Genomic DNA, 15,250 nt, shown 5'->3' with positions numbered 1-15,250 from the left:
GTTTATGTAAATAAGGCTGCATAATGGATAATGTTTTGCATTGTTATAACAGCTGGTGATCACTTGAAGCTGCAGGAATGAAATTCATTTGAATTTAGTTTATTTTGAAATATACATCATGCTTTCCACCGCATTGACACAGAGCAATATACATATTTAATACAGCTGAAGTCATATTACAGTGTTCTTGTATTTGTGCCTGTGTTTATATGCATACATACACACACACACATATACATATGGTATATTAGAACACTATCTTTTCAATAAATCTTTCACCCTTTATATGCAAAATATATGCATTCCATGTATTGTCACCACTTGGGGGCACTCAAACAATCGAGACACAAATTGATACAATGTTAAGTAGCAAAATGCCTTAAGTGAAAATTATATCAGAAAATTTCCAGTGCTTTAAGTAAATAGTTTGAGCTACTTTCCAGAGAGATGTTCTACTACTTCTAATAAAGATCATGCTAGCCTGGTACAGTTCTACACTTCTTTGGGTTCTCTCACTTTGGAAACCTCCCAGTCTCTCCTGAAAATTGAGAAGAACATGCTCTGAGGTATTTGGAGCTTATCATCTACTGTAGCACCCCAGGATTTTTCCCATGCACCCACCTTGTACTTTGTGGGGAGGTGAAGTGAACTGTATATATATATAGTGAATGATAGGGGGCGCTCTCGCTCCCTTGAACCCCTGTCCACGACTCGAGACACCAGGTAAAAGTCCAAATGTTGACTTTATTTTTCTTCCACAGTGCACAAAGCACACTCTCCACCACAATACTCATATAAATCACAATAATTCAATAATACACAATCCTCCAGCTCCCAGACACGTTACCACCCTTCCACCCAGCTCAGCTCATTGTCTGGGAGTTCCCATAGTCCTTTTATACTCCCTGACCCGGAGGTGTTTCTGCCCAACAGTCCACAAGTCCTTATTCCTTCCGGGTCAGGGTAAATAGTCCTTTTCTTCAACTCGGAAGTCCGTCGCTCTTCCTATGACGAACCTCCGGGTCACAGGGCACGAAGAAGCCCTCGGTCCTCTCTGCAGCTCCCTCCTGTGGCCCCCACGGCATCCAGCGGGGCTTTGCATAAAAACTCCATTGTCCATGATGCCCTGCTGGTCTTCTGGGACCTCCATGCTGCAAGGAGGGCTCCACCTGGCTTGGGGTATTGGCGGGATAAATGGCGGCCATCCTTCAATATATATATATATATATATATATATATATATATATATATATATATATATATATATATATATATATTTGGTGAAATTTAAGATTAGGACACTAGTCTCTAAAACTGTCTCAGTGTGGCATTAAGCAAGTCACAAATCACAGTGTACCTTTTCTAGAATATAAAAAACTATTCCACTGTGCAGTTTTGATTTGATTGTATTGAATTAAGCAAGCATCTAAAGAAATTAATTTGAACATAACATCAATTATTGTATGTTATGTTAAGGGTTGGGTTATTTTTTGTCATTATAGTAGTTGGGTAATCTTAAAGGATAAGTGTGGCGTTTTTCAAGTCAAAGTTATTTCTTCACAATCATGTTCTATACAACTTTTCCACTTTAAATTGTGTTCGAAAATGAAGATTTTTTTTTTCTTTTTACAAATTTTAAAAATTCATTGTTTTTCTCTTGCAGTTTATAATGGAGCTGAAAGGTAACAGGGTCCAAATTTAAATGAAAAACCCTTAAAACATATCAAATATGTCCCCTTTGAAACAGTAAAGGTTTTGATTTTAGAAATTATCATATTCTTGGTCCTGTTTTCTCAAAGTAAGGATACATTTCATGCCTGTTTGTCTGCTTGCAGCGGCTGTCATTGGTGGAGTTGTGACAACCCAATATCAAGCAATAGCCTATTGAGCAAGTAGCACACCAAGTGGGAGCATAGTGAAAACTGTACATCTGAAATTAACTAATTACACTAGATTGTATTTTAATAAAGGCCATAGATTTTTTTTTGAAGCCAAATCACATTTTTGGTGGTCTGTTTTACACACACGATCCAGAAAAAAAAAAAACTCAGAAAATGAAAAAGGCAGAGTATATGATTCAGCAGATTGAAGTGCTACAAACCGATTATTGTTTTCTTCATGCATGATAAATCACTCTTGCTAATGATATTTTAATAAATGAATTGAGCATAATATTTTTAAGCGAGTAAATTCACTGCCACTGATGTCATTCAATCTGTAAATACACAGGGAAAACATGCAAACTCCATGTTTCACTGTGAGGCAGGAATGACACTCTACTCAGCCTATGTTAAAATACCTATACTGAAATTTCTAAATCTTAATATATTTAAACTTATGTATATGGCTCTATGACATGTATTTGCCCTGTGATGAACTGCTGCTCCACTAGAACGACTGTAAGCTTTACTCATTTCTGAAATTCCCACTGAAGGGAAGTACGGCTATGAGCGTTACTTTGTTATATTTCAATTTATTTTTACTGTCTTTGGGCAATTAAAGGGGCAACCCAGACATCCACTGCATATAGCAATACATCATTACCAGCTAGTATAAGAAAATGATGCCAGTCAGGAGGCAGTAAGCCTTTCAAGTGAAGTACTGTAGTGGTATGGAAACATGAAAGATAATGTGAAGCTAAGGAGATTAGACAAGGCCTGAAGAAGTTCTAACCAATAAACCTAGGACCATCTTGCCTTTTTAAGTATTAAGTCATAGAAGATATGCAGAGGTTTGTAAATTCCCACCTGACCAGTAGGTACCATCTCCTGGTCCCACATATTGAGGTAGAGTGCTGTGCTGCTCATTTGCATCAGGTATGGCAATCTGGTATCCCCTGTCCTGTAATGTTTACATAGAGCTAAAGGTTGTAGGAACGTTAGGCAGAAGTGGGAAGGGGGTTAGGGTTCAGTGAATTCTAATATATCCCTGTAGCCAAAGAGGGCTGCTTGACTGGAAGAGATCCTATGATTAGGTCAAAAGTTGACTTACCTCATGCTTACTGGCTGTAATGTTTACAGAAGCAGTTACTAAGAACAGAGTAAGAAAGGATGTGGACTATCAGAAATAATGTTTTTTTTTTCATTAGCAGCAAGTAGATGAACCACTACAAAGTTAGCAAAAAAGTTAGTAAATGGTAAAATCCGTAGTTCATTGGGTCAGCTGTCTTTGAAACAGGTTTAGGTATGTACTGTATCACTTGTTCTGGATCATCTCGCCTTTAGGGCTGGTTTCAGCTTGTAAAGTAATAGGTGTGTGAGACACTTGCATTGATCAGATACCAGTAACCCATATGGATAATAATTTTACAGATAGAAGCTGTTAAAACATAATGCCTGTAAGACTTAAATGCCATAAAATCCAATACAGTACATACCTTCCACATTGTTTTTTGAGGCACAAGTATAAATAATATTTTAGCATAAAATGCTTGCATTTTGAAGGTTTTGAGCATTCATCTGGGTAAGGGACATGTGGTTTATCCAGCATGAATAACGTGAGATTTTGTTCTTTTTGCAAATGAGGTTTTTTACATATCTTTTGCTGTTGCAGAGAACAGGTCGCCATTATGACCCATTATATATCATACAATGTTTTCCCTCTTTCCGCATGAAAACCTGTGATTAACACTTTTTTTCAGCCATCACTATAAACTACATGAGGTAAGTAACATATAAAAAATACTATTTTTGTGTGGAGTATGCCTTTAATAAAAATCTGCTCTAAATCTCTGAAAACCACAGACTGTGCCTACGGTTCACCTTCCAAGAGAACAAGGACCTTAAACACAAAATAAAGACAGTGCAATAGTGGCTTAACTAAGCACTGTGAGTGCCCCCCAAAGCCTGGACTTGAACACAATCAGACATCTCTAGAAAGTCTTGAAAATAGCTGTCCACCAACAGGCCTCCATCCACCTGACAAAGCTTAAGAGGATGATCTACTGAGAAGACTGAATGAAAATCCTCAAATCCAGGTGTATGAAATTTGTCACATCATACCCATTAAGATGCCAGGCCAGCTGCTAAAAGTGCCTCAACTAACTACTGGGTGAAAGATCTGAGTATTTAAGTTTTTAATGTTTAATAAATGTGCAAAAAATTATAAATTCTTGTTTTCCTTTGTCATTCTGCCATATTGAGTGTTGCTTGATGAGGGAAGAAATATATTTAAATGATTTTAGACAAAGGCTGCAGCATAAGAAAGTGCAGTAAAAGTGAATGGATCTGAATATCTTCTAAATGCAAAATGCATTGTAATTTTGCCATAATACTGTGCAGAATGCATCTTATTTTGACTATACTGGTAATTTTTACTTTGTGAATGCTGGTAAAGCATTGTAATATTGCGTTGGAATACCTGTGCATGCATCATTAATGAAGAGACGTTGAACTGAGCGAGCAAATGACAGAATAGGCAGAGAAGGGCAAGAGCAACTGAAGCAGAGAGATCCTGGAGCTTCTGTGAATACAGTCTGTGTTCCAGGAAATTGAGTAGCAGCGCTTATAAACACTCTGCATGCCTAAGACAGTCAGTCCTCTGATGTCATCGGCTCATAGGCAGGGCCGGGGAGGGAGGGAGTGTGTGTGTGTGTGAGTGAGAGAGCGAGAGAGAGAAAAGCAAACGAGCCAAACTGAGCTGCAAGGAGGCTGCAGCTGGCACTGTAAACTTCATCTATTCCCGTCCCGTAATTCGCCTTTGGAGAATTTTAAAAACCGGAGTCTCAGCACCCTGTGCTCTCGATTTTGGGACTGATGGGTAAGAGTTGAATCTGTCTGCATCTGGGGAGGAGGCGTTGGGCTCCGCACAGGAACATTTTTTTTTCTATACCTGTCCCATCCTTCAGTTGCATAGTGAGTACGGACGTTCCATATTCATCCACGAATCTGCCGACCTGCTCTTTTGTTTGCAAAAAAAACCAAAACGTAGATCGCTTCTTTGCTAAGATTCAGCGGCGTGGAATGCCATCGGCTACGATTTTTAGCGAGCGCCCTTCTCTCGGTGAGCACTCCTTCTCTTTAAACAGATCCTTGGGGTGTGTGTGTGTGTGATAGAGAGAGGGGGGACGTGGCTCGTGTGGCTTCGACACAGACACTTCCGACTTGATCTGATTCTTATGTTGGTGGGACAGTGCAGTTCCTTTTTATGATGTGAAGATTTTTTGCTCGTGAGTAAATAGGCGTTTAGGTGTGAGCGTAATTTGTGCTACACGCGTGAGCGATAGATGACAAGTGAAGTAAATAAAGATGAATGAATGGGTGCTTAAAATGGGAGTGTGGTTATCAGCCCTGGCATTTCCGTGCTGCATGCTGAACCCATGTAGCAGTGTGCGCTGGCGATGTGCAGCCGAGCTTTACTCGAAGTTATCCGCAGGGGAGGAAGCGCACTTAGTGACATGCAGATGTGATTTAAGGCTGCAGTACACCGGGTGGGCAAGTCCCGCTCTGCCTTGGCATGACGAGCCTGCTTATGATGGAAGTTTCGGGAGCGATGCAAGCGCTGGGAACAAGGCGAAGCGGTCCTCGTGTTCCTTAGACACCCGTAGCCACGATACCCTGTATAACTAGTTAGAGTAGAACGAATTTTCAACAGCTGGCAAAACGTGTTTTTCTCGACGGTATAATAATGCCTAAAATCTCACTCTCTCTCTCTCTGTACGTCTTTTTTTGGAAGGTTTATTTCCAGCGTGTTTTCATGTGGTTCTTAATGTTTGGCTGGTGACGTCCAGATGGCACTTGTGCCAGCCAGTTGCTAAATCGACATTTACAGATTAAACAGTTTGTGTGTGTCTGTGTGTTTTTAAAGAAAGTGCTTGCAGTAGTTTAGAATTTGTGATGCCAACCTCAATGATTTTTCAGCACATTAAAACTACGAAGTACTGTTTACGTAAAAATGGATTAGCATACATTGTGATATTACCATTTTCTTGTTATCCCTGTATTTTGTGTAAGGGTCAACAACAGTCATTATATGAGTACTTTAATTTGGCTGTACTGCTTAAGGCCCACTTTACAATAAGCAAACCCCATTTTTATTAAAGATTTCTCATCTGTTCTGAAATGTGGTGAGCTGAACCTCTGCTACATATTGAGTTTCTAACATTTTTGCTTTAAATTTGAAAAGCCTCATTCCTGTATCCAATTTATTCAGTATATGCTGCTATTAGCACATGGAAAAAAGTGGTAAAGATAATTCTTACAATTTCATTATGTCAACTATGGACTGATTTTTCTTTTTCTTTCCTATGCTTTGTAGATAAGTAAATATATCTGTTCAAAATATGCAGAGCGCAGTATTGTGCCCATGTCTCTACTACATAGATTGATAGGATATTTTGGTCTTTGAAAATATTTTGCAGTTTATTGTATATGTATGATTGTTTTTATTCATATTATGGAAAAGGTCATAAGATTTAGGAAGGCAGTCCATGTTGTCTCTGTAGTCATTAGCTAACTGTAGGAATTATTTTAGTGCAAAGTACATACAGTATGTAAAGAAGTTTACCCAACATAAATCAGTGATGCAATGAGCATTACTCAAGTACTCAGTGCTGATGCATATGTGATTTCAGTACAGAAATGTTAAGTAAATGACATATGCAAAAACAGTGTAGGAGCTGTATGATATGAATAAACTAGGTTCAATGTACAGCATATAAAATCACTGCCAAAACGTGCATTGATGGCCAGCCCCATTATAAATACTATGACCAAATGATTATCAGAGGAACTTTGAAATGGAAATAGTATAATAGCTTGGAAAATGTGGGCTAGCTGTAAATAGTCAATTACAAAAGTAGAGTAGCTGTTTAAACAACAACAAAGATATCAAAATTAAAATAAAAAAAAAGCTTGACCTGAACTGGACAGTTGTTAATTGCATGTGAAATGACTAAAAATACCATGAAGGTTTTGTGTAGAGCATGAATAACGACACTACCAAAGGCCGAACTTGCAAGCAGGAGTGGGCAGTGGAGAAGACAACCACATTACATGTTTAGACAACAGTGAAACCATACTCCAAACCCACTGATGGTCAATTGAACCAGAGTGTGTACAAATGAAAAGGGCCACTGATGGTCAAGTGTCTGTCTCTGTGCAAATGAAAAGTGTCTTACAAAATATTTTCAGTCTTGTACATTATTCCTTAACCTGATATAAAGTTCTCAAGTTATACAGGTGCAGCAATTCTGAAGCTTCACTCTGTCACACATGCTATTGTCGTACCTTACAGAATAACTGTTGACATTTATATGACTGAAGTCTATGATGCATAGCCACTTGTATTACAATCTGTTTGGGTTTTGCCAAATGCTGACAGCCCTATGTACAAGTCTGGATCAATAACTCATTCTTCTGGTTTGGTTTTGTGACCTTTTTTTTTTTTTAAATTTATTTCTGACTTGCCCAATATTCCTGTGTCCATTTCCATGCTAAATGGACCGTTTTTTCTGGGTGCATCCTCTTTTTTTTAATTCTGTGTCTATGTATGCAGATGTAAAAAATTTGAGTAACAGATGCAGTTAGATTGTTCTAATGCTGAACATTTCGGATTCCATTCTACCATCCTTCCTTCTTTCTTTTTTTACTAACCTGCTTATCCATTTCAGGCCTCTGGGTGCCAATGCATATTTTAATTAAACATCTTCAAAATGATTTTCTTCTATTTTTGTTTTTTGAGAACAGATTCTTTTTTGCATGATATTTAAGACTCTAAATTATGTTTGTGAAGCAGTTTTCCCAGAGAAGCATTAATTTGGTTGTGTGGACAAGGACATCATTTGATAAACCTGATGTATTCAAATCCAATATTCTGTATATACACTGAATTTTATACTTGTTTGGATAGATTTTATTTTCTTTTATGCTCAATAATGCTTTCATTATGTACAGTATATTCCCAATCAATTCACATTTGTTATTGCAGTGTTATATTTACATTTGTTTTCTTGTTTCTGAAAGCTGAGCTTTTGCAGAAGTGTGCACCCTGGGAGAATATGTGTTAATTGTTTAAAGCTGTTTACATACTCAATCCAATCATTGTACACTTTAATGATGGTTGGTTAAATGGCCGTGTTTTTCAAGCAATCATTATGCTCATTTTGCACAAACATCCAATAGGAATTCTAGACAACACTTTGGTAAATTGTTACTATATTTTAATAGTATAAATTCAAATGAATGTGATACTTCAGTCCTAATGTAAAAGAAGATGATTCTTCTCAATTTTGCTGTCTTTTCCTTCTGTTTTCTCAATGTTGTTTTATTATGGCCTGAGTATATATAAATTTGCACCAAGATAGTGGAGAGCTTTGGGATAGGGATTGTTTCTTTATATTTGTGATTTGCTTTGATTGAATTAAATTCTGAATCGTCTCACTTTGCATTGTGAAGGTTACACTTACTTAATGCAGCTGGATTTTTTCCCAGAAGATTGCTTTGTCATATAGGCAGTCTGATAAGGTCAGTTTAACCTCAAGCATTGTCAGCATTAATAACACAGTTTTGTTCCAACACTTTTTGTAAACGAGTGCTAATGCAAAACTTAAGTAATTTTATTGCAGTGTCCCATTTTCTGGTGATTTTACATTGAAATAGACAGTAAATGGGTGCAGTTAATTTGGGGATAATTAGTGATTCCCTTAATATTAATACAACTAGATAGACCCATCAATCTTTCATTATTTTTTGGAACTGGAATTTCTAACACATAGTTGTTAGAATGCCAGAAATAGTCCTGGAAGTATGGGGAGCAGATTAGGAAGCAACCCTCGAGTGGATACCTGTCCATCATAGGACACACCCACACTTACCCATACAAGATGAATTTAGGGTCACTCTTTAACTTGACATGCATGTCCTTGATTCTGCCTGAGAAGGAAATCAGAGTATAGGGAGCATATTCCCTGATACAAAGACTTGAAATTATTTTGTTGTTTTTATTCTTTGTAGCCCATTTGTGATGTTTGGTTTGTCAGAACATTACATAGAGGTGATGTGTATAAAGAAGCCCCTCATATCATGTCTTATAAGGGCTATACTCAAAATATATCTTGATGAGACTCCCATTTTGTAGGTTTTTGTTTCACAACTTTTTTGTATACAGTTCAAATTGTACTATTGTTGGTATTCCTAAAAGCATTATGAGAAGAGTAGAAAGAAGTAAAGAAGGCATGATTTTGGAAAAAAAAGTGTTTTCCTGCCTTGTATGCCTTGGTAATTGAGAATCACATGAAATGTGCAATTTATAGTTTCTCAGGACTTAGTGACCCACACCCATGTCTGCTCCTGTTTGTTTAAGCTGGCTGGTATTTTTATGCAAACAGATTCTAACTGGATTGCAGTCTCCAACCATTGAAAGTGTTGGTATTCCACTAATGGCTGTATGTTATGAGAGAGCAGAACTGCTGCTGCTCACCAGATGTTGGTGCAGACGAGTGAATAGGTGAAAGGAATTTTTAGCATTCTATTTTCTTTTCTTTTTATTTGTTTGGTCTTGTGTTTGCCATATCACATTTAACACAAAGCTTGTAACTCTTGATGAACCTTTTATATTTTTTCTTGAGATGTTAGATATGTAACATCAGTGTTTTTAAAGAAGATTGCAAACATATTTTATATTGCCACCTGGATAGGCAAAGTGTTCTATATAGGACCTTCTGCACTTCACGTCTCTGGAGACTTGACTTCAGTCAAAGATGGCACAAGCCTTCTTGTCCATTGTGAATGATTATTTTTCTTTTAATACGGTGTTTCCCCGTAAATAAGACCTACTCCAAAATAAGCCATAGCATGATTTTCAGGCTGCTCTGTAATATAAGCCCTACCCCAAAAATAAGCCCTAGTCAAGATCGTCAGCTGAAAAGTAAAGCACCTAAAGCCAGGTTTATACTTCCACACGATGTGACATGTTTTCCCGAAACATCCATTAAATTTAGAGGACACCTTGCCACAATATCTCTGAAAAGGATGTTTAATGATTACATCCATCAATTTAGGGATGCGGCCATTCCAGCAGCATCAGCGCAAGATAGAAACAAAATCCCTAGACGAGGCATCAGTTCATCGCAAAATGAACACAAGCACTCGCATACACTAGCATCGTTGTAGCTTCATCAAATCCCCAAAATTTCATGTCTTTGGATGGAAAACTGAGCCCACTGTGGAAACCCACCAGGAAAAATATGCAAACTCCAGGCAGGGAACACTAGGGACGCGACTCCCTGTGAGACAGCAGTGCTGCCGCTCTGCCATCATGCCACCACATATGTGTAAATATTAACAGTATTCATTATTTAAATGAAGTTAACAATTTATGTATAAATGTAACACATATTTTAATGCATTTCATCATGAAAGTGATATCAAGTACAATTCTAAGAATTCTAAATGTGCAGAGAGCTTGAATATTATAAATTTAATGTTTTCTGTGTGGCGATCTATTGCTGCTTGCTGCAGCTATCAGGTCAAGAGGAAACCCAAGAAGCGCATGGCGATTAACAACTGGGTCAGTTTGAAGATGACGTTTATGACGGTCTACTTTAATGACAAAGTAAACTACGAGGTTAAAGTGGGCATTTCTAGTTTAAAGCCGAAATTTCCACTTTACTCACAAAATAGACATTTTCATTATGTCCTTATTTTTTTTTTTTCTATGTGGCTCAAATATGCCGGCATACATTCTGATGGTATTGTAAGGTACAAACAAAAAAAAAAAGACGAGACAGAAGATGGTATGTGAGACTTTTAAAATATATTGTGTCTTTACTTTGGGGAATTATGCAACGCTTGAATATAAAGGCAACATGAATACATTTGTAGGTCAGCATTTTGCTTCACCATTCATCAAACATTGAAGCACGCACCTCGACCCTGTAGGATCCTAAAAGCGGCTTGGAGTAACAAGAAATTCAGGCTGGAATTCAGGGTTTGAATGTGGATAGTTCTGACAATATTCCGGAAAAATATGACATGACTATATTTGGATAAATTTATATTGCTGTACATGAATAAATATAAGAAATCCCTTGAAAATAAGCCATAGTGCATCTTTTGGAGCAAAAATTAATATAAGATCCAGTCTTATTTTCTGGGAAACACAGTACTTATGTTGGCATTTTAAAATGGTTTGAAGTCATTTTTATATTTGTCATTGTCTCTTTTTACTATTTTGTTGAACTTTCATTGATGCTGTGCCTCCTGAGTATCAAATTATATTCATTATAAAATGTATAACTTTCCAGTCCTTCCAGCAAGACATACAGTGTGCTATTAAAATTAAAATAGTTTTTGTTGTCTTGTGTACACTGTAAGACATAGTAACAGATTTGTGTTAACAATATGTTCTGATATTTGACCTGGTATGGTGGGTGTTAGTGTCGGTAGAAGACAGCACAAGAATAGCATCAAACGGATTTGCTTTGTTTGTTTCCTTTTTGTAGTGTACAGACACATGAGGTGCATAATATCATTGTTTTTAGTGCCTTTTCATAACAAGTATTATAGAAGGAGCACTTTCATTCACAATGACGACTGAAAATATAGCCGTGCCACTGCTTTTTTTGACTTTTGCACAGAAATGTTTATTTGTAACCATTTGATGGAAGTCTTAAACACTTGAGTCACATTACAATTAATTATACCATATTTTTTTAAATAGCAAAAAGAAACGTAACCTATTAATATCTTGCAATTGAGTGGTGTCTTTCCAAGGATAGCTTCTTGCCTTGCATCTAGTGTTGCTGGGATAAGCTTTGTCCCCTGTGACCATGAAATGAATAAACCTTGGCATATACTGACTTTACCTCTATGCAGTATATTAATTCATATTGGAAATATGTCATTGGCCATTTTTGAAAAGACCAGGTTTCCCCAGCAATTAATACATTGTAGCGTCAATTAAAAATAAATAAGTTGCCTCAATAATTTCTTACTTAAGAATCTTTAGGACCATATAAAAAGTATGTGTCTCTATTCTTGAAGGATTCAGTAAGTTCTTCTGGTGTCCCTTTGAATATCATGTATACCAGCAGGATAAGTGCTATTTCTTCAATTTCTTTATTTTTTAATACTTGATTTATATAAAAGTTTTTAGGACAAATTGAGGGGAAACATACAAACCAAAATAAAAATATTAACACCTATTAAACTATTGTTCTGCATTGGAGTTGAATTCTGTTAAGATCATATTGTCAATTTACAGGCATTTAATCATGTAAAGAAATAAGAAAATGTGCATTGTGTTCTTTTAGGTGTGAAAACATACAGCTTTTGTACAGTAAGATATTGTTGCTGTGTTTATGTTGGCAAGATTTGCTTAAAATTAAAGCTCTGTAGTTAGTAGCTAGCTGTATTTATTTTGGCTGGCAGTATGTCATGTGAGCTTCTAAAAAGCTTTTAAAAAAAAAAAAAGCAATAGCAAAAAATATAGAGCTTCAACTCAATTATGAAACAATATTTACAGTGTATGATAAATGAAACTGGATTGTGCAGCAAATATAAACTTCCAGCAGTTTTAATTCAATGTAACAAAGTTGGAAAGTTCATTTGTCTATAAGGCACAGTAGCATGATTATCTCCGTGTCTGTTTGTTTTAAAGATGATTCTTAACAATATTGCATTTTTTTGTGCTATTTTTATCCTTAATATTTGCAAGACTTGCTTATAAAATGAATGCTTGAAATGGAATTTTCAAAAATTTGTCAAATGCCACTGAACAAAAGTAAAGTTTGGAGTCATCAGTGATATAACATAGATATAATAGCATATTGATTAAGTGAGTTTGCATTTACAGTACATTTATTTGCTTAACAGATGATTTTATCCCAAATAACTTACAAAAGATGTCAACATAATTGAGTAAACAAAATCAGTCTGAGCAACTGTTTGGGAGCAAGTGTTCCAGGACAAGGGTACAAAATTGTTAATCAACAAAAAGAGTTCAGAACATAATGCAAGCTAGTTACATTTTCAGTTAGTCTGGAATGAGATTTGATGCCACACAAAGGTGGTATCACTAGACACCTTTAATCAGCAGATCTGAGTGGGCTGAAAGGAGCATAGGCACTTTCAATATATTGTGTCTCAATATTTACTGGACTTCTTTAATGTCAGCTATATTATGTTGATATTTAGTGTAGATGGCAGATTTTCAGCCAAATTTGGGGTAAATCAAAGCTTTCACTGAAAAACGACATGATGTTTTAACATATCCATGCAGTCCTTTGTGTTGCTTTTAGCAGTAGCTATTAGATTCACCAACTTAAAAGTATATGAAGTTATGTCTACTAAGCATGTTTTAATGCACAAAGGTATTGTTATCCTCCAAAAAGTAGGAGTTTTTCAAATTTCTGGGTTTTTATTAGATTTTAATCAGAATGTTGTGTTCCCACCTTATTTTATACCTTAACATTTGGTATCAAAGTTATGTTCCTGTTTTGCTTGTTGTTTAAATTCTGTTAGCTAATTGCTGTATGCTAAATCTGAACTCTGATTTGTTTGACCACAGAGAAATGTTCCTGGTAATGACTTGTGACAGGGAGGCGTTAAGGGCATATTGCTTCCTGTACCATTCTAATTATTTGCCACTACAATATTAAAGTAAACATCTGCTTTTTTTTTGTCTGGAAACACAATTATTACTGGATTATTGTATAGAGTGTTTGGTTTTCATTTGATAAAACATTGCTTTTTTGCAAATGTGAATTTTGCTTTCATTTTATTTACTTTAGTAACTGAGCAAAATTCATTAAACTCTCACTTCAGTATAAATTATACACTATTCTGTCAGCACAGTGTACAAGGCTGGAAACCCCACAGGGCAGGGTGGTAGCCCATCACAGGGTCCACACAAATGCATACTGTACCCACACTACACTCATTCACTTACTCATACTGGGCACAATTTAGATGTGCCACTTGCACACATTCATAGGATTGTTGGAGAACAAATAAAGGATGCTGGCTGTGCAGGAGATTTGGTGGAGGTCATACTTCTATTCACATTAACGAGGTTACTATGAAGAGTGAATTGCTTTAACTATATAATTTATTGACAAAAAACCAAATCACCAAAGTATATATATTAACAAGATCAATGCTGCACTTTAATTCACAAAACTATTATTATTAATTTATACTCCCATGACCATATTTCTAAAAAATGTAATCCGAATAACCACAAGGTAGGTATCATCTAGAAGTGCATTTCAAATGGTGTCCAGATTGTCTTTCTGTGTACATCCATATTCATATTGATTGTTGTGTTAATATTTCATTGGACATTTAATAAAATCAGCAGCTGATTGTTTAAATGTTTAACCTTTTGCCAGCTTTTATGGTGTATTTTTGATTACATTTCTCACAAGGATTTCTTGGATGTTTTCAGAAATATACAACTAATTGTTCCATTGTCTGTTCATTATTTATAATTATGAGGATAAATATATAAGAAAATATTAAAAGAGAGTTTAATTGTATAAAAGTGTTGCATCCAGTATATCTGCTATGTACCAAGATTCCCGTGGCACAGTGTACAATTTGACATAATTATATCAATTAAAAAAAAACATACTCTAAATGAGCAAGATTATAAAAATAGCATGCAGTGTTTAGACGGCATTGTTGAGGAATCTGAATTGACCAAAGCATAGATCAATGAGGCCAAATTAAAGTATGCATCATAAATGAGACCACATCAACAAGAAATGTTATATAAATTGACACACCTAATTTTCTGTAACGTGTAAATTAATAAAGATAATTCCAAGAAACATAACACAGATTCTTTACAGAGAGGAAAATAAAATGAATTCAATTAGAAGCTAATTTAAAAAGCTTGTTACCAACAAGTACTCTGAAACTGCACTCACTTATCAGTTGAATTTAATTGTAAGATGAATAAAATATTCAATGTTAATTACATTGCTTGTTGTGCAAGATTTGTCAAGAATTAAAAAAAAAAACTCTGCTCACATGATGATGATAGAATTATGTCTACTGCCTTGTCATGATTGAGTGCATTAATGATGATTCAACAGGAACTTATTCTTCTTTATGGAAAAAACATAATACATCAATTTTTAGGTGAAAAGGACTGTAAGCTGTACGTGGAGTAAGGGAAACAAAAAATTGCTGCTGTTTTGGATAGTCTATTGTTAACTCATTCTTTTGTTTTGCCATTTTATTTAACTGGATTTTTTTTTCTTTACTTTTGCAAAGAGAAAATCATTTTATGAATCCTTGAAGGACAG

General features: G+C 35.8%; 1 protein-coding gene across 7 annotated transcripts in view; it reads left to right on the top strand.

The window, feature by feature from the left end:
- Window positions 1–15,250, top strand: part of hdac4 (histone deacetylase 4) — a 532,842-nt gene that overhangs the window by 266,868 nt on the left and 250,724 nt on the right. The window contains exon 1 of one of the 7 annotated variants that reach the window (XM_039756444.1): window positions 4,624–4,758. The exons of 5 other annotated variants lie outside the window; for them this stretch is intronic. In XM_039756444.1, coding sequence (XP_039612378.1) covers window positions 4,755–4,758 — 4 coding nt within the window. In that variant the 5' untranslated portion in view covers window positions 4,624–4,754. One more of the 7 variants, XM_039756443.1, reaches the window with a different exon arrangement.

This window comes from Polypterus senegalus, chromosome 6, assembly GCF_016835505.1.
Source record: "Polypterus senegalus isolate Bchr_013 chromosome 6, ASM1683550v1, whole genome shotgun sequence".
Classification (NCBI taxonomy): domain Eukaryota; kingdom Metazoa; phylum Chordata; class Cladistia; order Polypteriformes; family Polypteridae; genus Polypterus; species Polypterus senegalus.
Note: the sequence above shows the minus strand (reverse complement) of the source record. Positions and strands in the feature narration are given on the sequence as shown.